The sequence below is a fragment of the Pelmatolapia mariae genome, linkage group LG22 (genome assembly GCF_036321145.2).
Source record: "Pelmatolapia mariae isolate MD_Pm_ZW linkage group LG22, Pm_UMD_F_2, whole genome shotgun sequence".
In the NCBI taxonomy this organism is placed as follows: Eukaryota; Metazoa; Chordata; class Actinopteri; order Cichliformes; family Cichlidae; genus Pelmatolapia; species Pelmatolapia mariae.
Window position 1 is genome coordinate 12,012,564 of NC_086245.2, and position 24,912 is coordinate 12,037,475.

Below are 24,912 nucleotides of genomic sequence, written 5' to 3' on the forward strand. Positions count from 1 at the left end.
GCTCTTTAACTAAAATGATATTTTTTAAATTCTAAATAGTAATTGTTGTTCAAGGAAGCGTTCTTAACCAGATATTCATTAGTTCATTGCAGAGTGGCTGAACCCCAAGTGAATAGGAAAAGTCTGCACAAGGTTTTGGAGGTTTCAGACAATATCACTGCCAAACAAGGCCGAGTGGTGGTTAAGTAAAGTGGTGGTTAGTAAAATCAAGAACAACTAATAATCTGGTTCTGCAGGATTTTCAGTCATGTTCAGATTACTAACATGCTAACAATGAGAAACATGCCTAGCTGACATACTTTATATATTTGAATGCCAGCTACTGCATATACTTATGCAACAGACCAGTGAAACCTTTTATCTCCTAATTCAAATGTGAGGCACTATAAATGTACACATGGTAGCCAGTTTCTTACTGTAAACTGGATAGTGTACTCACACAGTCTTCTTGAAACTCACATACAGACTTAAATCCCACTCAAGGACTGCTTTCAAGGACGTTTTCTTAACAGATATCATGGAGTGATTTTGTAAAGTTTCAAACTTTGCTAGTAGAATCCAAGCAGCTATATAAGAATCAGTCCATTTAACTAATTAGGACAAATCTGCATATAGTTTTGAAGGTAGCACGCAATATCACTGCCGAGCAGCACCTAGGGATGATTTGATAATGGGAGACTAAAATGTATCTGTTTCCTGCTTATATATCTGTACTTACTGCTTTCATTCAAAATTAGCACAAAAGAGATAGGTCTATTGGTCTATTGGTCATGAGAATGCAGTATATTAACCACCAGCAATTATCTTACATTGTCTTTGTCTGTGTCTCATTTATTTATCAGCATTCAGTTCCGCTATGGCTGTTTTCGAGCCAAACTACAACAACACTGCACACTGAGGACAGTAGCAGAGGGGTTGATTGTCATCATCTGTTCAGTTTTTGGACAAAAACTAAAGGCAGGAATTGCACTTTGCACAATATTCTTTAGGGGTATTTTCATAAGTATCTAAAATGATAAAGTATCTACATGAAAATAAGTTATAATTACTATTTTTTCCTCTTATCCTTATAAAGTAGTTAACCTACTGCTTTTGCCTAATTGCACACATCAGTGATCGAGAAAACGGGTGTTGATAACTGTAATTGTTTTCTTTTGACAATCTGTCATCTTTCTATTACTCACTGTGTACTTTTAATGCCATTATTCACCGTCCACCACATGATACGGGAATGGTATTGTATCCAACAAAAACACAACTACATGTAAACTGGAAATTAGTCTATTTAATTTGCTGGCTTGATGGAGTTGAATTCCTGTATCTTTAAATAAGAAAGCAATAAACATCTACTTAATGATACATAGATCTTCTTTGAACAAAACGTTCCACTTTTACTAGAGTAGAGCCGCGAGACACATTATGGGAAACAGCCTGGCTGAAGACTAAGCGAACAGGAAAATATTCAGTTAAAATAAAAATCTGAATATATTGAATGAAACTCGAATATATTTGATGAAAGTCAGATTATATTGAATGAAAGTCTGGATTTATTGAATGAAAACTGACGTTGCAAAGGCTCTGGCGCCATCTTGTGTTTAAGACGTATAATATTGTGTCGCTACAAGAAGTAGCTCAACAGGGGAGCAGCATTCCTAAGTAATGAAGACATAATTCTCTGGAAAATGCTTGTACTGTCCTAATTAGTACTAGTAACAGTAACATATATATTAATTCCCCACTCTCCCCATGGGGCTGTCTTTATCCTTCGAGCTTGGCTCCAGTTACCATGAGGACCACTGTTTCCTTCACCTCCACATCTTCTCGAGCTCCTTTCTCAGCCCTTGTTATTTCTCAAGTTTCTTATGTTCCTTCTTCTTAATATTGCGATCACTTGGTATAGTTACTTCAAGCACTACGGCCACCTTCCTCTGCTTGTCCACCACTACTATGTCTGGTGGCCTCTACCTGTATTGTTGCCTTAATAATCCACCTGTTAGTAGTAGCTGAACCTGATTAAACCCCCTCTGCTACCTAACTGACTAGATCAATATCCCAGAAATGTGACTGACTTGATGCTATACTCTGATTAGAAAGGGTTTCTTTAGTTTTGTGATGACTATAGTCATCATTGGACTGTAGTCACTGTAGGCAGTGTAGGGTTTATATTAATTTCTAAGATCCCTAATTTGGTGCTTTGACGATGTTGGTCAAGCACTGTCTAGCATGTCAATCTAACATCTGTCATAGATATATCATTCACTCAAGAGATATGGTGCCAGCACAGACCACCTGGATAGTGACAGACTGAGCTTAGGTTATAATAATAATGATGATGATAATACCAACAACAACAACAACAACAACAACAACAACAAAAGCATCTGATGTAACAATGGACTTGAATCAGATTTGGAAGGTGACAAAGGAGGTGCAACTTCCAGTCATCAGGTCCCACTGTGTGAGAGCTCCACTGTTCTATCAGGATCCAGTAAGATAGACAAAGAGCTACAATGTAATTATCAGTGAAATTAACTGTGGATTGTTCTCTACCTCCTACAGTAACAAAGTGGTGGGATTGTGTTCAAACATTTGGCTCATGAACTACTGACCGAAGACCTGATTAGTTAAAAGGAGGAAGCAAATTATTTCTCCTGCGTAGACAACAGGATTTATCTTATATGTCAGCTCCTGGCTTCCATTGTGTAATTGTACCAAGCTTAAAATCTAGATCCAGTGGGCATGCTTTCTCTCACATAATACTTAAGCTTTTTTTTTTTTTTTACTTTGTGTGTGTGTGTGCGTGCGTGCGTGTGTGTGTGTTTGTTCTGTCCTGCAGACTTTGATTTTATTGCGTTGAAATGTGCTGCGTACACAGACATTTGCCTCGCTGTTTCCAGCTACGGCTAAAACTGCTTTCTCTGCAAAACCCAGGAAACTTCCTCTTCCCTCCAGTAAGCGCTGAGCCTACACTTCCCAGAATCCTTTAAGGCGCGGCAGCAGCTGTGCGCTCCGGCTTGCCCGCAGCAAAGTGGTGATAACACACCAAACAAGGTACAATGAGCGAGCGTTGACTTTTACATTTCGTCTGCTCCCCTTTGCGAGTGATGCCCAAATCTGTGGAGTAGCACCATGGCCGTGGAAGGTAAGGCGCCTCACAATGCGCTGTCCACACCGGCGTGTCAGGCTTTTTGTGTCCTTTCTAATATTGCATACAATAGTTACAGTTATCATATGAAAGGATTTACACGGCTCAGCCAAGACACAGTCGGGTCAGCTGTGAAAGGCTGTGATTGGGTGATGTTGTAGCCTCTGCTCTGTCAGCGTTAGATGCGCCGTTTTGGTCATCTTCTCCGAGCCTATTATTACGCTGTACAATTGAATCAATGTACGGCTGGTATTCAGAGTGCTGATCCATGATCACACACCATAAAGCCTCGTGTTAACGCGCAGCCTCTTTCTGTATTTACATTGTGGCTGCTTGTGCGCCTCGACGTTGCTCTGCGATTGGAGCCCCGGTTAACAGGTCTGCGACCGAGGATCGCCGAAGTCCTTTTACACGGTTGCCTCGGCATTTTCTCTGGAGGATCCTGAATCACTTTTATGAGAGAACATTAAGATAAACCTATCTTTGCTAGGATTTATTCACGGGTCTGTTTCGTGATGCAACAGCGCGCCGTGTGAGCGCTCAACCTGTTCCACAAGAACAGTCTCTTAGAGGCTGCTCGCCTGTCAGCAGGTGGTGTGGCATGTGGACAGGGGTGGTCACCTGCCTCTCCCCGTGAGTGTCAATACACAGTTAGTTAAGGTGCTCGCTCCGGACGTTTGAGGTGAGGGAAGTGACAGTCAGTGAGTCACAATGCTCGGCCAGTCTCCTCACCTTATCGGAGGCATCCTGTGGATCCAGAATCCAATGAGAGGTATGTCAGGGGCATGCTTTCCGCGCATTGAGTGCAGCCAGCTCTCTCGCTTGAGAGGGCTTCTCCAGTCCTTTGTTTGTGTATTTCCCCACGCAGGTATGTTTGGTATGACATTTCGACGTGCTTGCATAGCAAAGATCAGGTTTTTTATGTGGGACGTTTGTATGCACAGCCATGTCTGTGTATTGTCTGACCTGAACCCGTCTCTCCTGTTTTCTTTGGTTTAAGTCATCTTAGTGAGGATACAGGTTTTTTTTGTTTTGTCCAGGATGTGTGTGTAGTGGCATTGATAGCACAGATTAAACAGCGAGATGAGATAAATGCTGTCTGACTGCTGTTCCCTTCATTTTCTCTCATGTTAAGGTCCTGTTTAAGATTTTAGTGAAGCATTTGTGCTTGCCTCTAGAGCCGTTGATCATACTTCTCCCCTCATTGGTTAAACCTATTTTAAGGTTCAAGGCCACTTTAAACCTTCTCAAGCTCTGTCGCTGGTGTTTGGCCCCCAGTCGAGAAATATGTTGCAGCCACGAAGTTGTGTCTTTACTGCTCCGATGATATTGCATCTTAATAGGCCAGATAGCTGAACAACACGTATAGAGACGTCATCTGTTTCAAAGCATCTTAGATACAACCTTCCAGAATATTCCACTGTATAGTTTCATTCATGCACATCTTGAGATTCATCATTCAAAGCTATAAGAGCAAGGCTGTCTGCAGATGCACTCTTTGTTCCAAAGCTGCATAGTTTGTCTGTTGTCCAGTTTCATCCATTTCTTCAAGTAGCAATAGCATCACGTCCTTAACCACACCACAGCTAAAAGTCATGACATCACTTCATTTTTCCCATCAAATGATTTAATGCTCCGAAAATAATCTTACAGGATTGGCACCTCTATAGGAGATAGTCTAACAAAATGTCACCACTTAAAGCTTGAGCAGTTCATGCAGCTATGGAATAACTCTTTGCATTCAAACATGACTCATTTACTTGTGTCACTCACAGAGATGAATTATGAGTCACGTCCCTATTCACTGAAGCTGCAACAGCCACAATCTGAAAGAAAATCACACGCACACACAAACCAAGCTCGCACAAACTTTTCCAAAACTGTCAGAAAAATCCTACGGAGCCTTATGCTGAAGGTAAAATGTACTGATGCTCACAGAAATACTGTGACTCAGAGTAGAAGGAAGTAATATGGTATTCTCTTACTGATTCACTTTTTCCTTAAATTTAAGAGGGAAATGTTTACTTTCATCTGACAGCTGTATTTTTCACATTGCAAAAGACATAGAAAAGGGATCTTAAATTGAACTTAGGAGCCAATGGGTTTGTGATACCTTAGTGGGTTACAGCTTCGGGTTTGGTTAGAGCGTCTTGTAATGTTTCAGTTATCTAGAAGTCGCATCATCCTAAAATTAAATTCACACTTCATTTCAAGACCCAAAGAAGTAAAATAGTTCAACACCTGACAGTAAAGCAAAGATTCAGTCCAACATCAAAACATGACTGCAGATTTGCTTGGATTACCTGATTAATCATCCCACATATTTATGTGAGTAACCACAGAGGCACACACTTCAACTCTATAGTTATAATTGAATTCAGTTCAGTGTCATTTATATCGCACCAAATTACAACAATACTCGCCTCAAGGTGCTTTATATTGTTAGGTAAAGACCCTACATTAAGAGAGAGTCACACTCAACAATCACATGATCACCTATGAGCAAGCTTTTGGCGACAGGGGGGAGGAAAAACTCAATTTTAACAATTAGAAACCTCTAGCAGAACCAGGCTCAGAGAGGGGCGGCCATGGAGTGAGGGGGAGGGAGACAGGACAAAAGACCTGCTGTGGAAGAGAGCCAGGGATGAATAATAACTAACGATTAAATGTTTAATCTGTAAGGACACATAAACGAGCGCCACTTCCTGTTTTTAATATCACTCACAAGGATGTATTTTTGCAGTTGAGTAGTTTTAATTTCGATGCTTTTAGCTCAGTTTTCTCAACGTGATTCTAAACTTTTAATTAAGTAAGACTTTGTAGATGTTTTTATGACATAGTATATTTTTATTTGTTGTTGTGTTATATTTGCTAAGCAAAGGGCACAAAACCTTTTTTGAGTCCGAGCTCTCTATAGTCAAATTACTTGTCAAATGAAATAGTTTATTGTTGCAAAATTAATCAGTGACTATTTGGCTTTTTTTTTTTTCTTTTTTTTTTGAATACAAGAGATTTTCCATGATTTTTTTGTGTTTTGTTATTCTTAAAACAGAAAAGCTATATTGGTCAGGGTTCTATTTGAGCATTTTATATATTAAACCAGCGGTCCCCAACCTTTTTTGGCCATGGACCGGTTTATGTCCGACAATATTTTCATGCACCTGCTTTTAAGGTGTCGCGGATAAATACAACAAAACAAAACCAGTACTAGTACCAAAAAAAATAAATAAATAAAATTGATTCATAACACACAGGAAAAGACCCAGGGAAACCGAGTTAACAATAAAAACGCTTAAAAAAATAACGATAAAAACCAATAAAACCCCCTGAAAACCATCAATTTGACACCCGAGCCTCAACTCTCGTAGCCCGGTACCAAACGACTCACGGACCGTGGGTTGGGGACCGCTGTATTAAACGATCAAACAGATGAATTGAAAATAAAAGTAAGGTTTGCATACAGTGCAGGTATATTAAATTATATGTCCTGCTTTTGTTATTTCTCCTTCCTGTTTTGGTTTCTTATGCTCACTGATCTCTACTTCTAAATTTGCCACAGTTGGCTAAAAATGCCTCTCTTTTTCTTTTTTTTTAGATCAGATCTTATTAAAACCGTTGTTTTCTCTGCAGTTATTGCTAAACTGTCCCCGCGGGTGGGACAAAGCTTGCGGCAGCATCATCACTTTTAATTTAAGATGTGATGAAAAAACAAAAAAACATCACAACAACTCTGCTGTGTCACTGTGTTCTGTTCCAGTTCTCCACCAACCCTTCCAAGACAGAGAATATAGGTCAGATATTTAATAATTTATAAGCTATGAGAAGACAAAAAAGCTCTTTGGGAAATCAGGGCTTTGGAGACTGCCACCCCAGGACCCCACTGAGCTTTACTTTGAAAGGCACTTTTGATTAGCTGTGCTTAGCCGATTCAGTTTACACAAAATAACAAAGGAAGCACAAATGTTTGCAATGCTCTTTAATGATAAGCCGGCAAATAGTTTAGTTTACACTCGAGAGGAAGGTTTAATTAGGGTCTTTAAATGGTGTGAAATTTGATTATAGCTCCTTTTAAATGATCTGTTTAGAGGCCACTGTTTTCTCGTACAAGCACTGCTTTTTTTTTTTTTTAAGATAAATATTCTCTGCGTTTTGGTTTACAGTCTAGTTGAAAAAAGTGAAAACTGAGAAAGAAGATGGTCATATAGTTGACCATCACAAGCATGTTTCTGATACCCTCTTTGACACATATTAGATTCTGAGTAAGTGAGGGTGTGTTGATTGCTCAGAACAACTTGGAGATTGATGTACATGTGTACTGATTGCAATTTTCTTGTCCCATTCCAATTTCCAGTAATTTTTTTCTGAGTGATCTTCCGATGATGTTTATCCTTTTAACAATTCATATTTTTCTTTCTTAGACCTTAACTGAAGATGAACCTTTACCTGCAAGATACCTTTACCTATAAGATGAACCTATATTTTACCTTAAGAAAATAAGCCCATGCAGCAGTCATATAACAAAACTAATCACAGGTACTTACTCCATTTTGCAGTATAACTTCACCAGGTAACAAAACATTGACCCGTTTCTCTTTTTCGCTTTGATCGTTCGCTCATATTGAGGCTGCTAGCTTGTGGCTAGCTTTGCGTCTGAATAGCTTTAGCTTTAGCCACTTTGGCTTTGTTAGCTTCTTCAAACTGGACATGTTCAGCTTAGGTTTGTTTTTAGGAAGATTTTCATACTTAGGGTTCCCCCTTGCTTTACTTTGGCAAACTTTGTGTATTCTACACTCAGACTGAATACTGGCCACAGCCGTCATGCATGCTGCTTATAGCATGGCAGTAAGTATGTGCATGACTATTTGCTTGCTATTGCATGAAACGAACCATCTCATCTGACATACATGAGGCTAACTGACCGGTCACTGGTCAGAGCCAAGACTGCTGGAAATTGTCAGATTCTGGACCAGATTCTGGCACCTGGCTGGTTGATCAGTGCGCATGCGCCAACCAGCGTGCAGCCTGTTACAGTCGCTCTTGCTTTTTCTCTTAGTTTAGCTCTGTTTTCTTACGTATTCTTTTTTTTTTCTGACTTGTATTTAGAAATAATTTCCCCTAGGGATCAATAAAGTATTCTGATTCTGATTCTCCAGGATGTCTATTCTGACACGTAGTTAATTTGATAGGAGCTGAGGTTATACTCCAGAAACTTGACACAGGATCCTTAGTGACGTAGCTTAAGATAATTTTCCCTGGGGCCCTTAGCACAGATGGAGACATCAAGTGACCTTGCTTCATAACAGCTTATGTAAACAAAGTCATGACTTAATGGGGGAAATTTATTTTAGCCTTCTGCTGACTAAAGGTTGTATCATAAATGTACTGGTACAATGACTGAGTGTGAAGCTAACCATCGTATGGAGGGTAGGGACGCAGTACTGTTAAAATATGAGTATAATAGTGTATTAGTGTCTGACTCATTTATTTATGTGACAGAAATTATGTTTCAAATGAAAGAAGAGACACGGAGAGAGAAGTTCAAATGCTGGCTCACTTTGGGTATGAAGTACGAGGGATTAGATGAGTGGGTGTTAATGTTGGATTGTTGGTTTGGGAACTTTACAGAAATGGTCACACGCACCCACATCAGAAAGGTGTGAGCACTTCTGAACAGCAGTTCTGATAGAAGACATTGGTGCCTTAAGGCCATGTTGGGACCAAAAATAGAATAGTGTCAAACTGAAAGTGTTGGCACAGGCAGTCGCCAATGCAGGAGGACTCTTGCAGACCAAAAAAATAACAGGGTTGTTAAGCAAATTAAATCTTGCTTAACATTTTCCACAGACCCTAACACAACTAAATTGAATAAGCTCAAGTAGATTAGCTTGTTTTATTTATGTTACAGTATTTTTTAAAATCTGTTGTTTGCAAGCATCTGTTCAGAGCAGCGAGTCAGTGTAGCTGTGATAACTTTCCAGTGTATCTAATTAACCCTTCATACCTGCTAGGTGATGTTTTATTCCCTCACTTGCAACTTGCCCATGCTGAAACAGTTTTATAAGATAACTCAGTTTTAAGATAATCTTGGGTAGATTTTAATTTTTATAGGACAACATAGCAGTGTCTCCTACAGAATTTGATTATATCTGGTAGCGATCTGGTAGCACAATCATGGTGAGAACACCACATAGTAAACGTCTTAATCATCCAGCCACCAGCATTCATTGTTTTTATCAGCATGACAGAGGCTCTACATTTTTCCAGTGCTTACGTCATTATAATATTAACAGGCAGGCTACTAAAAGGCTAACATGTGTCAGGACCGTGAATTATGTGGACGTGTGTACGTACACACATATAGAAAGCGCCAAGAGCTAGACCCCAAGTCTAGTCGCAGTAGTGTTTACCCCTGTGGCTGAGGTTGTTCATTTCCCTTCTTTCCATTTGCCTCTATGCATCCAGTCTCCTTGATCTGCCCTGCCCTGCTCTGCCTGTCTGTGCACCCATTCAGAAAACTCATTTCAAATCCTTCCCCCGGATCTAGCCCAGGAATAGAATTAGGAGAATAAACATGTTTATTTGAGTCAGTGGAATGGGATTACATCTTAGTCAATTTAATAAGGAGCTACTACGTCGGACGAGGATCTTTCAAACCTTACTCAGCAGGAATAGGATTAAGATGACAGAAGATGCAGCAAATGTCGAGGGAGAGCAGTGTTGTGCAATCGTCCTCCTTTAGGTAGGCCTACAGCCATGTTTGATGTACCATACTAAAGTTCTGCTGCCTGGAGTTTTAGCATAAGAGATAAGCAAAATTAAAAATAGAAAATTAAAGTATTGGTAGGCACAAACTTGCCCTCAAGCAACTTGCACAAATGAGACTTTCTCATTAACAGACTTGCAGAGATTTCCACTACTTCCATGGATTGATGTAAAGGGCAAGTACCTGAAAGAGTCTGTCTAACAAATGTCAATGGGTTATTCATTACAATTCTATTGGACCTGTCCCTGGTCTGAGTGCTTTAGCTGGCTCAGCTTGCATTGCTGTCTCTGACTGTCAGCTTGAGAGAAAGAAATCCAGGAGAAGGAAAGGCCAAGTGTGTCTGGTCTGGACACTTTCTTTTTCCACAGCACTAGTTTATATTCCCTCAGTTTTACTAGAACGTGTTCTGTACAAGTAAAAGGACCAATTTAAAAAAAAAACACACACAGAAAAACAGGCAATGACTTTAATGTTAAACTAATAAAATATGGTATGTTTTCTTAATGCCTTTTCTTATTTTGATTTCTTGATAGTACCTCCACAGTATAGTGGTTGATAAATTCAGCTAACATCTAAAAGCCACTTGTTTGAGACCAGGGGGAGACATAAATGCCCGAGAGGGTATCAGAAAGGGTATCTGGTGTAAAAATGTGTGCCAAATCAAGATATGTAGACGTATTCAACCTAAAGAAAAAGACTGATTTAGTAGGGAAAGTGGATTAAAGTTTGGCTTACTGTTGTTGCATGGGTGTGACTGGGTGTGCTTGTAGAGTTTTTTTCTCATGTTTAAAGACTATTGCAGCATCTTGCTCTCAGTCCTCTGGGAATCTTTGAGCTCCTGTACTGAGTATAGACACACTCAAACACTCATGTCTTCCACCTGACCATGTTACAAAATCAAGAGGTGCACAACAAACCAAACCAAAGTGACACTAACGTGTGAGCTAGGGATGCAGCGATACCATGAAATGTAGTAGTTGGCACCAGTACCAGCAAAATTACACAATTTTCTATTCCTACAAAGTGAATATTCCATGTACCTAAATGTTGGTGACAGACTGTTTATTTGAAATGTCAACATTATATTTTGCATAACCAATATTAACGCTAATTCATGTAAACCATTGCAAACATTTTGGCCTACAGGGACATAATGAATTTCACAATACAAGACCATCTGTCTAAAAAATGGTAACATAAGAAGGATAATACTTTGAATTGATGTCAAATTGAAACTCATTCACCTTGAATTCTTTATTAAGTTCTGGATGCTGGTCTTTTAGGTGCTTTGCTAAATTGGAAGTATTCTCTCGCTTGGTCTGAAATAAGCCAGAGAGCATTGTTTGCATATTGCGCTTAATAAATCAGTCATCACCCCTTGGCAATCCACCTGAAGCCAAAGTACCATACCCAACTATGCTATTCTTATCATATAGTCAGAGCAGCTGCGCTAGCTGCTTCTGGATGTCCTCTTTTTCCTCTTCTTTTCTTCAGCAGACTAAAACACTTGGAGGCATATGATGCCCCTGGTAGTTCTGGAAGAACTGCAGCATTTGTACATGAGCAGCATACTGTGCCTAGAGTACATAAATTGAAAATATTGATTCTGGTGACTTCCATAGCATGAGTTTGAGAATGGCAAGCATTAACTAGGTATTGTTTGGTTCACTTTACATCAAAAGGTACAACTGGCATCTTTCAGTTAAGTATATTAATAACAAATGAGCCTATTTTCACTTGGTAGAAATACTATATTAGTTAAGATATTAAGCCTGCATCTTATGAGGAAAATTTAGGATGTGTGTCAATATTGTTTCTTGTTGCAGGAACAACATGATTTGCTTTAGAAGTTTAAAGGGTACATCAGTACCATAGATCCAAAACAAAATATCCTAATTGTACTTAATAAATACATAAAAAAAATAATCATTTCACCTTTCAAAAAGATTTTTTTGCATGCCCAGTGTCACTTTTCAAACTACATTGTTTAACACAATTTATGTACAGATGATTCAAGAATAATGAAACTCGTTCTACAAAACTACATCCTTAGCATTTGAAAAAAATGATGTAACCATTAACCAGCTCTCTAATTTAAAAGCGCCATTACAAATTGTAGTTTTTGTTCTATTCATATCTCTATTCCTATCACACCTGCATTAATACTTCCCACTCATTGTGTTTAAAGTGTCATCTGTAGCCTCGGGATGCTTCGTGGTACAGCTCAATCAACTTGAATCACGAGCCATATGCTAATTTTGTTCTCAGAATTATAGCGATGAGAGGGAGAAAAAGTGTCAATTTTCCACATTTAGAAGTGATGAATATGCAAATTAATGAAGACAATAATGTTGTTTTATGCAGATAGCTTCTGTCTAACTTCTGTGAAGGCCTTCTTAAAAATGCATTGTAAAAATACCTGGCTGATTGCATGGGTTCTTGTCTGTACCGCAAAACAGGGCAGAACAAAAATTTACTGTATACAGTAACTTTATCGACCTTTATGAAGTGTGAGCATCAGGGAAATTAAGCCCAGGGGAGGAGACAAATTTTGCTGAATGTTCCAGTCATTCTTTGCTTATTTCACCCTTGCAAAGCGCTCCCGGGCCTTTGTGCACTTCTTGTCTCTTTCCAAAAGGATGCCCTTTATGCTTTTTGTGAATATTTGGCACCCCGGTGTGTCAAGTGCAAAAACTTGGCTTTGTGTCAGCTTCAGTCCCTGGTGACCATGAAGTCATCTGTGTTCCATTCTGCTGACTGATTGAAGCTGCTGATCTGAGAGTTTGGGTGTCACTGATGATATAGTGGGCACAGATGGAGAGTCATTGTCAGGTGAAGACAATCGTTATGTGGCATTTTTAGCAGTGCTGTGAAGCTGATTCTTTTAAGTTCTCTTAAGGTGGAATAAACAGGAGCTTTGGTTCAGTTAGGAAGTGTGTGTGAATCTGGCCCATAACAAGATGGATAACTGTAAAATTACATTTTTAAAATGCAACTTTTCTAGTAGTTGTACTTTCAGAAGTACTCTGATAAACAATATGAACAAAGGCAGATGGTAACAGAAACTTACAGCAGTACTCCACAGTGAAGGCCAAAAATGGACAAAATGTTAATTGTAATTCAGTTGAAGTGTTTTGCAGGGAGGTGGCAACAGAGCTAATTAGAACACTACTAATTTAATCAGGCCGTTGAAGAACAGCAGTGTGCTGGGGTACAATGAGCTCAGAGAGACTCCATTGCTGAAAACATCAGGGGAGCACTTTTAGATGTGCCTTACAGTGGGAAATTCAATTTGGGTTTTTTTTGGTTTTTTTAAAATAGGTTAGATATAATATCCTATAATTATCAATTAAAGGACTAAAATCCAGTGGTTAGCACTGTTGCCTCGTAGCAAGAAAGTCCTGAGTTCAGTTCCACCATCAGGCCGGGGTCTTTCTGTGTGGAGTTTGCATGTTCTCCCCGTGTTTGCGTGGGTTCTCCCCGGGTACTACGGCTTCCTCCCACAGTCCAAAGACATGCAGTTAGTGGGGTTAGTAGGTTAATTGGAAACGCTAAATTGCCTATGTGTTAGCCCTGCGACAGACTGGCGACCTGTCCAGGGTGTGCCCAGCTGGGATAGGCTCCAGCTATCCCTCAACCCTGAAAAAGGATAGGCGACTGGATGGATGGATGGAGGACTAAAATTAATGATTCAGAAGTCAACATGTTTTTCTAAAACAGACAGGCAGGGGTTGGTTTACTGTATATCTTTTAGGGACAGATTGGGAAGTAGATATGAAAGTCAGGCAAAGTGTTTGGCAAAGGTGGGTAGAGGTGGTGTTGCACCATAGAAATAGAAGGACAGACTTTTTCTCTTCAAGCGCCTTTCCAGTATTTAAATCTTCTATCTAGTGGGTTGTCTTTAATATCTGCATAGTAAACTGTATGAGTGCCGCGTGAGGCTTACATACAGTCATTCTTTTTTCCAAGTTAACATATGGCCACACAGAGCTGTAGTGTTGGGTTTCTTTCATTACCATGTTGGTTGACCAACCATGGCTTGATCGAATATGACTGGAACTAATGGAGAAATTGCATTGGTCACATCATGCCCGATGGCTGTTTAATCAGCCGGTCCCTCCTTAAAGCAGAAGAATGTAAACAGTTTGTGTCTCAATATGAATTCTGCTTTTTTAATCATCATGAGTGACAGTGTGATATTTTGGCCGAATCATGACTCTGCATTGTAAGCACTATGTGTATCTTAAGGCAGTAAAAGCTAGTTGATATTGAAATATATTACACATATAAACATATACGGTGTCTAGGATTGCTATATTGGTAAAGCAGCTTCAAACTTCTTCAAATAAAACAAGTGAAAGGTTCAAAGCATGTCTTGTATACCGTACCGGGTAACTGATGAGATTTGATCCAGTCAAAAACTTTTGCTATTAATATGTAATATTTTCTGTTGTTTTGGGCAAATGGAGGAAGTTTGAGTTTCATTAAATATTAATAGTTGTTACTCAGTTCTAAATTAAGACACTCTATTTTTTTCACTCTTTTACTGTCTGCCTTTGAAGCAGAGCATGCTAACAGCTTTATGCCTGGGATACAGGCATAAAGCAGCATCACAGCAAGCCAAAGTGAAAAGCAGTTATATTTAGCTCATATGTATTTGCAAAGTGGGTCATTTCTGTCTGTCTTTTTCTTTCCAGCTCTGTCTCACTGACTCATTGTGTCTGTCTTTCGGATTTTTACTTTAAGTCTCCATCCAACTTTTTTTTTTTTTTCCACCGTCTCTCAATCCATCATTCTCTCTCTCTTTTTATCCTCCCTCACACTCTGCACCTAAGAAATATTCAAAGCTGAGCACATCTGCGCCTGCTTGACACAGTCCCAAGCAGCCATGGCTGATGGAGCCCTGGGGTTGTAGAGGGCAGTCTATGAAGTTTGAATGCAGTTAACTTTTGATGGGATGTCAGGGTGAATTAAGAGCCCGTAGAGTCTAGCTGGCTGGCTAACTCATTACATGGTTTCACTTTGATAGTTAGTCATGCAGTCAATCCTCATTGTCTCAGCAGCTGACATATGAACATAACCACAGCCTTATGAGTGTGCATGAGCAAAATTAATGGCAATGATTCCAAAAAGCTTCTTTTAAGGCTGACTTAGTCATCTGAGTATCCTGTTTAAAATTCCATCTAATCATTTCAGAGTAGTGAGATTCTCTCTTTGCTTTCTACGTATTAAATGCACAGTTTATAAATTAAGCTGCAAGGGGCTCTCTTAATCACAAAAATAACCAAAAGCATATTGAAATGAAATCAAGAAGTAGCGTAGTTGTTGACCTCACCGCTGCTTATGGAGGTCTGTTAATTGATCTCTGGGCTCCCCCAGAAAATAAGACAATATTTTCAATATATTTGCATTAAAATGACTGATAAATTTAAGAAATAAGGAATAGATATGAGAAACACCCTTCAACCATGTTAGGAGTGTTGATATTACATAGTTTGTCCAACAGAGGGCACTCTGCAACTGTAATTAGTGTTAATGTTTAGAGCGTAAACAAGTAATTCATGACTTGTAAGTTCATTTTTGAACTCCATTGTCATATTTTCCCCAGTAAGAACTCTTAAATAACTCCTTACTCACCAATGTTTCGTGTGTCTGAAAGGGAAAAAATAAAATCCGTATTGGAGCAGCACCGTGGAACAGTGGTTAGCACTGTTGCCTCACAGCAAGAAGAATTTGAATCCACCACCTGGCTGGTGCCTTTCTGTGTGGATTTTGTGTGTGTCTAAGTTATCCCGCCGACAGAATGGCAACCTGTCCAGGGTCTACCACGCCTTTTACCCTGGGATAAGTTCCAGCGCCACCACAATCCTGAATTGGATATGTGAGAGAAAATGGATGTACGGATGAAAATATCTGCATCAATCTTAAAAATCCTTAATTATTGTGCTGTAATTGTTTAAGATGTATTCATATTGTGCCATTTCAGTCTAATTAAACAGCCACAGATTACTAATGAAAATATTGATTCCTATTAGGAAATCAATTTTTTTGTTGCATGGATGTTCAATTTTTCATATCAGAATATTCTGATATTCTTTTATAAAATGTGGGCATATGTAGCTACAATTTAAGCTTGGAAGCTCATTCTCCACTCTGGTTACCGTGTCCAATTTAATGACTTTATTGCAGGATTTACCAACTTTTTCATAGCCTGTAACCGGCCCTCCTCCTGAAACCAGTATTTTGTGAAAGGAGCCCAAAACCTGATAGCTTCTTGGGGACAGCACTGTTGCTAACTAAAAAAAAATCACTGACATATAAATGTGGAAATCTTACATATTATAACTTTTTACTGCTTAACCGAATCACTGAAGCCACCGAACCTAAATATAACATTCCGTGCTCGGGTTTCCATGCACAGTCAGCCTGATCTTAATCCTTGGCGCACCTACCTGCTCACAAACAGGAAAAACAAACAAACATGTATGTATGTAAAATGTAAAATTTATTGCACCATGGGGCATATTACTTTTGCATTACTTTTGCAATACTGTGCTTCTGATGCACTGTTGCATATTTGAGATTTAACAATATGAGCCTTAGGCCACCTGTGTACACACTGGCACAAATCTCTGTTCTAATGAAGGCACAGGAGTATTAACAAACTGACAAAAAGTTGGCAAAAACACATCGCAGCACTTTACAGAAAAATCTCGTGCGCACAGCGATCCTTTTGGATGCTGCAGGCCTAACTGCTGATCATTGAATTTGTTACCTGTTGAAGGTCAGGCTCTGGCGGCTTGTTGTTGGTCGGCATGCACTCAGCATTAACATCAACCGGGGTCCAGGGTTGTGCATTATTGTGTGTAACAGAGTTAAGCATATTGTCATGATGCTTGCAGAAAGAGCTGATCTTCCGATAGAGATAGTGGGTAGTTGTTTGTGGCATGGGCACAGTTTTGACTTTATCATCACATTTTTGTCTTTTCGTGAAATAAAAATTAAAGTGAGCATTTATATTTGGACTCCTCAAATATTGTAGACCACTCCACTAGTTTTTTTGTTTCTTCTGCCACACAAACTTAAGTGAGCTGATTCGATTTCAAGTGTGCAGAAAAGGGGCATGTTTGACTTCAAATCTGGTAATGACAACAACAGAGCTGACCCACTGAACGTCATGTTCTGTGACTGTTACCTGAGCTCACCTGAGTCCCAGATTGCAGAGCCAGCTCATGAATGTTAATGTAGCCGGAGAAGGCTTTAACAGTAGGTGTATTAATAACTCATGGATCAGTTAGTGTAAAAGAAGGGTGCCCTACTTTTTCAGTGTTCAGAAGCATAAAAACCTAAACTATGCACAGCTTGAAGTCAAATACCACAGAGCAAATGGTTTACATAACCATGTGTTCTCCTTCTACTCAAAGCAGCAGCACCTCTTCTGTAAGGCACTTTAAATACTTTGAAAAAACTTGCTGCAGTCTCTTATTAAACACTGCCAATTAAATTTTGTTACTGAGTAGAAAATGCTTAAATTGTACATATGGTTGTCAAACTCAAAGAATATCTTTATCTTGTTTAATTCTGATAGAAGAGCCTTTGAAATGCTTTTTAATCTTAAAGAGCTTTGCAAAAGAATAAGTAAAGCGATCACGTACATGTAACTTTTTTTGTCTCTCTGGGCAGCGAGCTTATCCTACAGGCTCCTGTCCAGAACATCCGATACTGGAGGCCATGAGCTTCATTTCCTGTCGCCTTCTAGTTTTCAGATACATTCTAATTAGTACTTTAGTTAGCATGTAACAAGGATATAACTGTCTGCTGTCCCTGACTGATGGAGATGCTCTTTCCAAGGTCCTCGGGGGCAGACAACTGAGCAGACACACTCCTCTCACACGTTCACACACTCTTCTCACATTTTCTTTTCTAATTTGGAAAGCAGAGGATGGACACCACAAGTAGATTTGCTAGGTTTGCTCACTTCCTCCGAGCAGACTGGGCGAGAATTACAAACGCGCACAGTGTTTGGAAGGTGTCTTCACAGCTTGTGCGTACATCTTTGTCTGCATATATACATGCAGGGTTGTGTAACGTCTGCACATCACTCTGAATGCATGCAGTGTTCGCCTGGGCACACATGAACGTGTGGGAGCTAACAGGAGAGAGATAACAGATGGGGGCAACTGATGATGTGCTTGAAAAATATGTGCAAATCCGCACATTTACTCCCAAATGCCTTAGTTATTTTAGATGTAGAGTTTTGCATGTTTCCAGCCATGTGACAGAGACTGATTTCTGATTCAGCTCTAAGCTACTGTTAACATATAAAAAGAGTAACAGCTGCGCAGTTGACTGAAATGCCATGTTCTCTACATCCTGTCAGTTTGGGTGCCAGAAAACCTCTTCAAATTCCCCTAGAGTGTCTGCTGGCGCAATTGCTCTGGAATGAAGGCACCCACGTCCTTCCTGTCCTGTGTACATGCCTGTTAGCTTATTACATATTAACTTGTTTCACTAAAAGTTCTGGAAGCAGGAAAAAAACAAACTCAAGGTCTCAAAGCAGCAGTGCAGTTTGTACAGTCTCCAGTCATCTGGCTCGCCCTGGCCTCTTTCTCTAGGCTTTGTTTCTGGGTCATAACAGTTGATTCTATTCACAAACATTTCATTCTGCTACACCCTGGGAGTCAGCCAAAGAGATCACTATGAGCCTGAGCGCCCACACAGAGCAAACATCACTTTTGATTATGGACCCACTACTGGTTTCACTTTGAACCAGCTCGTGCTGTGAAACACTGGCTCTAAAGTTAGTGCAGAAATTTGCTGTCTGGCTTCTCCCATTTCCCCTCTTGGAAATGTGCTTTTTCTTTCAACTGGGTTTCTTGTATGGTTGTTGTTTTATGGGGAGATAGGGAAACACGTCAGCCTCGGTACATACTTTTAAATCATCTCACCCTCTGTTAGCTCAGTTAAGTGTTCAATTATAGGAATTCACTTGGTCATTCAGTCATTAGATTTATTGAAAGCTTTTATTGCTGAAGAGAAACCATAAATGTCAGGCTACAACCATGTTGTACAGCTGATGCAGTGGGCTGGGGGACTGCATTTATATTTAAATATCTCCAATTTAATTCTGAACATAAAATACCCAAACCCCTGGAAGAGTCTGAACGTTAAGTGCACAAAAATGCCATTTACACAGTTGTTTAAGTGGGTAAATATGCAACATACAGTCCTGTCCAAGTCTTAAGCTACCGCTCGTTTTTTTATAAATTGGTAGGACAATGGAAATACGGTGTTTTACTGAATGATGCAAACATAAATGGAAATACAGCATAATGTTTCTAATGGAAGTCAGTATTTAGACATGTGTCTTTTTGTCTTTCTCCCCTCACTCCCAACCTGCTGTAAAAGATAACGGCCCCTTGTTAAAAGGGAGTTTTTCCTTCCCACTGTCACCAAGTGCTGGATTATAAGTGGTCGTCTGATTGTTGGGGTTTCTGTGTATTACTGTAAAGTCTTTACCTTACAATTTAAAGTGCCTTGAAGCGACTGTTGCTGTGTTTTGGTGCTTTATACTGTAAGTAAGACTGAATTGAATTGAATAGTTTTCTGTGTTCATCATTCTATCAGTTTTGAAAAGATCCCCAACACCACAGGCTGGAATCCAGCCCCAAACCATAACAGCATATTTTACAGATGGCTGTAGAGAGTCATTATTGTACATCTCGCCTGACCTCTGACCATGATGGTCTACACCACAAATTTCTAAGTTGGATTAATGACTCCATAAGATGTGTTGTCCCAGATTTTCAGTCTAGTTCTTGTGTAATTTGGCATATCTCAGTCTTTTCTCGCCATTTCCTTTCCCAACCTTCCACTTCTTTTGAGCTTCAGTGAACAGTATATTAATGAACTGATGATGCATCACATGTGTCTCTCAGGTTCTGTCTGGTCTTCGCTGTACCTTTTTCCCCATTTGTTAAGGACATGACCTCCAGATACTGTTTATCTGCTGTAGATAGTTTTTAAGGTCTGCCACATCTTATTTTTTCCTCCACTTGTCCATTTTCCTAAAACTTTTATAGCAGACTGTACAGCATGCCATGATATGCCAACTTTTGGGCCAATAGCTTCCTGGGAATCACAGTGTTACTGTATTTTTGTTATATTTTGCTGTCTTTAGAAGTTTTCATAGATTCACCTAAAGAAATGGGAACAAATTGTGTTTTTGCGTTAGGCTTCTTGCAACAAAGTGTCTAATGATATAATTCAAAATGGGTTATTTGCTAAATTGTCTGGTACGTCCCTTGAGTTACGTGCCCTTTTTATATTTGAATGGTCAGAGTTAAGTGGCTTAAGAAACCAAAAATATATCTCTGAAAATGGACCGGTATAAGGATTCGACTAAAAATGAGTGAAAAGGGACAACATCCAAAGAAAAAATGTGAAAGATAAAAGCCTGAATAACTATTGCTCTTTTGCAAAGTACTGTATGTAATATTACACCATTTCAGATTGTATTACAGCTACAGACAATGTCCCTATCTATTAAGCATCACACTAATCAATTAAAATCTTACCCAATAACTGTCCAATCACGTAAAATATTAAATATTCATTTAATAAATACATTCAAACTTACCCATTAGATATACCTAATCTTCCATGAGATCTCCAATACTCTGTTTTAAACTGCAGTTGTTGACATTTGCAACCATCTGTAAATAATTTCTTGAGTGCTTTTTATTTAAACTGGTTTTCCACACTGTGCTTACTTTAACTCTTTTTATACACACAAAATATATTTTCAAGAAGGTAAAAAAATATTCTGATCTTTATCTTATTCATAGTTGTAGACTATTCAAACATTATTTGAGCTAACAAAACACTAACTTTAGTCATTTCTGTCTTTATTGAACACACCTAGTAATGACTCACAATGCTGAAAAAGGAAAGTTAATATGTGAATTTAGTAACTCTTTGTACCAGCTCTAGCAGCAAAAACTTCCATTAGACATTTTATAGCAGCCTCAGGGACTTTACTCAAATAAGAAGCTATTTTTGGACCTGACATTACTGTTTCAGTTCGTTGATATTTGTAGGATGTCCTGATTTAGGTCATACCATGGGATCTCAGTAATGTTAAGGAAAGCGCTGGGAATTCTGAATGACTTCTTGTTGATTTACTGGTGTAGTCTGGGTTACTGTCTTGTTACATCACCTAACTTTGAAGTCATGGACTGCAGCCCTGATGCTCTACTGTAAAATTTCAAGAGGTGTGTCAAATCTCAGTGTTCACTGGTACTCTGATGCAATATTGAGTAGTTCTAAATTTGGCTTGTTGCACCTTTACCACTATAGTGCTGCAGAGGAGCCAGTTCATGGCCAACGTATCAGCAGTGTCACCAAGATGCTTTTTTTAAGAATGAGGGGACGTGAACAGGACTCCACATTGATGTAAAGTACTTATTAAACTTAAAAAGACTGTTTGACTTTTTTTTTCTTTTTTTTTTTGCTATTACACTGAAAACAGTCATCCAAATTTAAAATGGAACAAAAGCTGCAGCTGTTGCAGTTGTCGTTTCTTAAACCTAACAGCTCACATCACAATTATGAATTCCAGTTTTTCAACGTCTGTGAACTTCTGCCTGAGAGGGGGTTACCCTGCGGTCACAGAAGTTGGACTTCAGTTTCTGGCAAAGATAAGACACAGCTGCCTGTCTCTTCAAGAGTGCACAGTCTGAGAATACAAAGATCCTGACTATCTCTGGTCAAATATGACATGACTGGGCTTCTCTGCAAACAGCCCCGAAAAGCCTTCTAGACTAAATAAATGTTAAGGAAAAGAAATGCATACAAAACTCCATATGCATATTTTTTTTGATGAGTTTGACGAGTTTAGCTTTGCTAGCCACGCCTTGGCCTGATTACTGGCAGACCTGATGAATCAAGAAATCACTTAAATAGAAGCTGTCTGACAAAGTGAAGCAGGGTAAATAATCTCAAAAGCGTGAAGTGAAACAAAATCATTGACATATATCAGTGAGGAAATGATTGCAAAGACATTTCTAAGCCATTTTTAAACCTTCTCAGGAATATAATGACTCCAAGACTGCACTGATGATTAATCCAGGAGGTCACAAAAGACCCCAGAACAACATCTAAAGAACTGCAGGCCTCACAAAGTCAGTGTTCAGTATTCAACAAAAATAAAATGACTGGGCCCAAATGGGAGAGTTCCAATAAGAAAACCACTGGTGACCAAAAAGGATACAAAGTCCTGTGTCACATTTGACAAAAAACATCTTGAATATCCACAACATTTTGTGAAATGATGAGAAAAAGTTTAGCTTTTTGAAGGTTTTGAGTCCCATTAGATCTGTTGTAAAACTACAACAACATTTCATAAAGAGAACATCATACCAACAGTCAAACATGGCGGTGGTAGTGTGATAGTCTGGGGATGCTTTACTGCTTCAGGGCCTGGATGACTTGCCATATTTAATGGAACCATGAATTTTGCTTTCACCAGAAAATCCTAAAGGAGACTGTTCAGCCATAAGTTTGTGCTCTGAAGCTCAAGTGCTTGGACACCAGCAAGTCCACTCAAATGGCTCAAAGCAGCCTAGTCAAAGTCAAAGACCTCTGATTGGGATGCTTTGGCATGACCTTAAATGGGCCGTTCATGCTCATAAACCCTCCAATGTGGCTAAATTAAAACAGTTCCGCAAGGAAGAGTGGGCCAAGGTTGCTCCACAGTGATGTGAAAGACTCATTGCCAGCGCTCGATTGCAGTTCTTGCTGCCAACTGTACACAAGCAGTTATTAGGTTTAGTGAGCAATTACTTTCTCACATAGGGCCAGAAGAGTTTGAATGTTCTTTCCCTTAAAAAATGAAATCAGTGCATTTTGTGCTTATCAGGTTATCTGTGTCTAATCTTTGTTTGATGATCTGAATCACTGTATATATTTTTTGTCGGCATGAACTTGTCAGGTCCAAAACCCTTAAAATTCTTATTATAGCAGTCAGTATATTCAGTGTGCCTACAATTTTTCATGGCAGGCATACAAACAGATTCCTGCTGGTTGGTCCTTTTCAGATTCAATTGATAATGGCTGCTCGTTTAAAAGTCATATACAGTAATTAAGAGAACCAGAGTTACGTAAGACTAATCTAATTCTTACTTTATCCTCCTCTAGAAAATAGAAATGCATTTGGCTTTGAAGCGATGGCAGTTTTCGGTAACAATTCTACGTAAGTGTGCTCCATTCATTTTCTCTCCTTATTTCCCAACCCGTTACACCGAGTTCCATTGATAGAAAAAGAAAGGAGTGGGAGAATGGAGGCGGATATCCTCCCTCATCTATCTCTCTTCCCTCGCGAAGCTTTCACGGCGCATGTCAGCGAGGAGAGAGGGAAGAATGTAATGGTGCTATTTATAGCAACTGTTGCTATTTAAAAAAAAGAAAGATTTTCTTTTCTTTTTTTTTCTATCTTTTAGCCCTCTATCCACTCACCCTTCTTCCACAGAAACGATGACAAGCCAGTGCGGCTGTCCTTTCTCTTTTTGCTGTGGTCCTCCCCCTTTGCCTAACTCCTCTCACCATCTTCTCACCCGTCCATCCATTTAGTCTACTTGTACCATTGTTCAGATGCTCTTAGCAGAGGATGTATAATTCATTTCTCCTCCAGAGTGGTTGCACACCAGTCATGAATTTAGTCAGGGTGAGGAGGGGAAGGGGAAGGAGTGAGCTGGGAGGAAAGAATAAAGAGGCAGTGAGAGGGAGCAATGCATCGTGCCACGCATCTCAATTTGGCTTTGTTTAAAACATGGCCCGCTCATGTATGATCTTTGTATGGTTTAAATGGGGCTTCACGGGGCTCTGTTCTTTAATCAGGAATCAAACAGCAAGACTATAGCTGTGTCATGTTTGACATTTTTCTTTAAAGTAGTAATACACCGATCAGGCATAACATAATAACCGCTGACAGGTGAATAACACTGATTATCTCTTCATCATGGCACCTGTTAATGGGTGGGATATATTAGGGAGCAAGTGAACGTTTTGTCCTCAATATTGATGTGTTTAAAGTCAGAGAAATGGACAATTGTAAGGATTTGAGTGGGTTTAATAAGGACTAAACTGTGATGCCTAGATGACTGTTTCAGAGCATCTCCAACACTGCAGCTCTTGTAGGGTGTTCCCAGTCTGCAGTGATTAGAATCTATCGAAGGTGGTCGAAGTCAGAAAGAGTGGTGAACCAGTGATAGTGTCACGGGTGGCCAAGGCTCACCGATGCACGTGGTTCATACGCTCAGCATGTGTGGGATGTGCTGGACAAACAAGTCTGATCCATGGAGGCCCCACCTCGGAACTTACAAGACTTCAAGGATCTGTTGGTGACAATTTGGTACCAGATTCCACAGCACAGCTTCAAGTGGTCAAGTGGAGTCCGTGCCTCAGTGGGTCCGGGCCGTTTTCGCACCGAAAAGGAGACCAACAGAATATTGGGCAGGTGTCATAATATTAAACCTGATCAGCGTTTGTAGTCCATCCATCTATAAGTAAGCCTTGTTAGTTAATGTGGCATATTTTAGAGCAACTTGCCTTTTGTCCTATTAGAAAACGAAGAAAGCTGGTTAAAGATGTCACACAAAGAGTCAGTCAGTGTTAATCAAGTGTAGAGTGATCCTTAAACAATCAGTAGACTGCCTCACACTTTGAGTACAGGTATCAAAAAACACAACTAAGAAAAGACGCATGTGGGAGAGGAATAGTTCATATATAGTTATATATTAAAAGCTTTGCTTAAACAAAATTTAAATCATAAAAGTAGCAGAGGTAGTTAACGGTGACGTATCACAGCATGCGTATTATTTTAAGGCTATTTAAGGCATGGTTCATCTTGCTTTAGAATAGGTAACTCACTCCAATGATTCCTAATGTAGGGGTTAAATCACAAATGAAAGATTTTAATTATTTTAATTACAGGTGGTTGATAAAG

At 39.4% G+C, this 24,912-nt stretch overlaps 1 protein-coding gene across 2 annotated transcripts in view; it reads left to right on the forward strand.

The window, feature by feature from the left end:
• Positions 1-2,985: 2,985 nt before the first annotated feature.
• samd12 (sterile alpha motif domain containing 12) overlaps positions 2,986-24,912 on the forward strand; it is a 126,177-nt gene continuing 104,250 nt past the window's right edge. The window contains exon 1 of one of the 2 annotated variants that reach the window (XM_065470570.1): positions 2,986-3,142. In XM_065470570.1, coding sequence (XP_065326642.1) covers positions 3,130-3,142 — 13 coding nt within the window. In that variant the 5' untranslated portion in view covers positions 2,986-3,129. Of the gene's footprint in view, positions 3,143-3,349; positions 3,918-24,912 lie in introns of those variants that run through there. The other variant, XM_065470569.1, reaches the window with a different exon arrangement.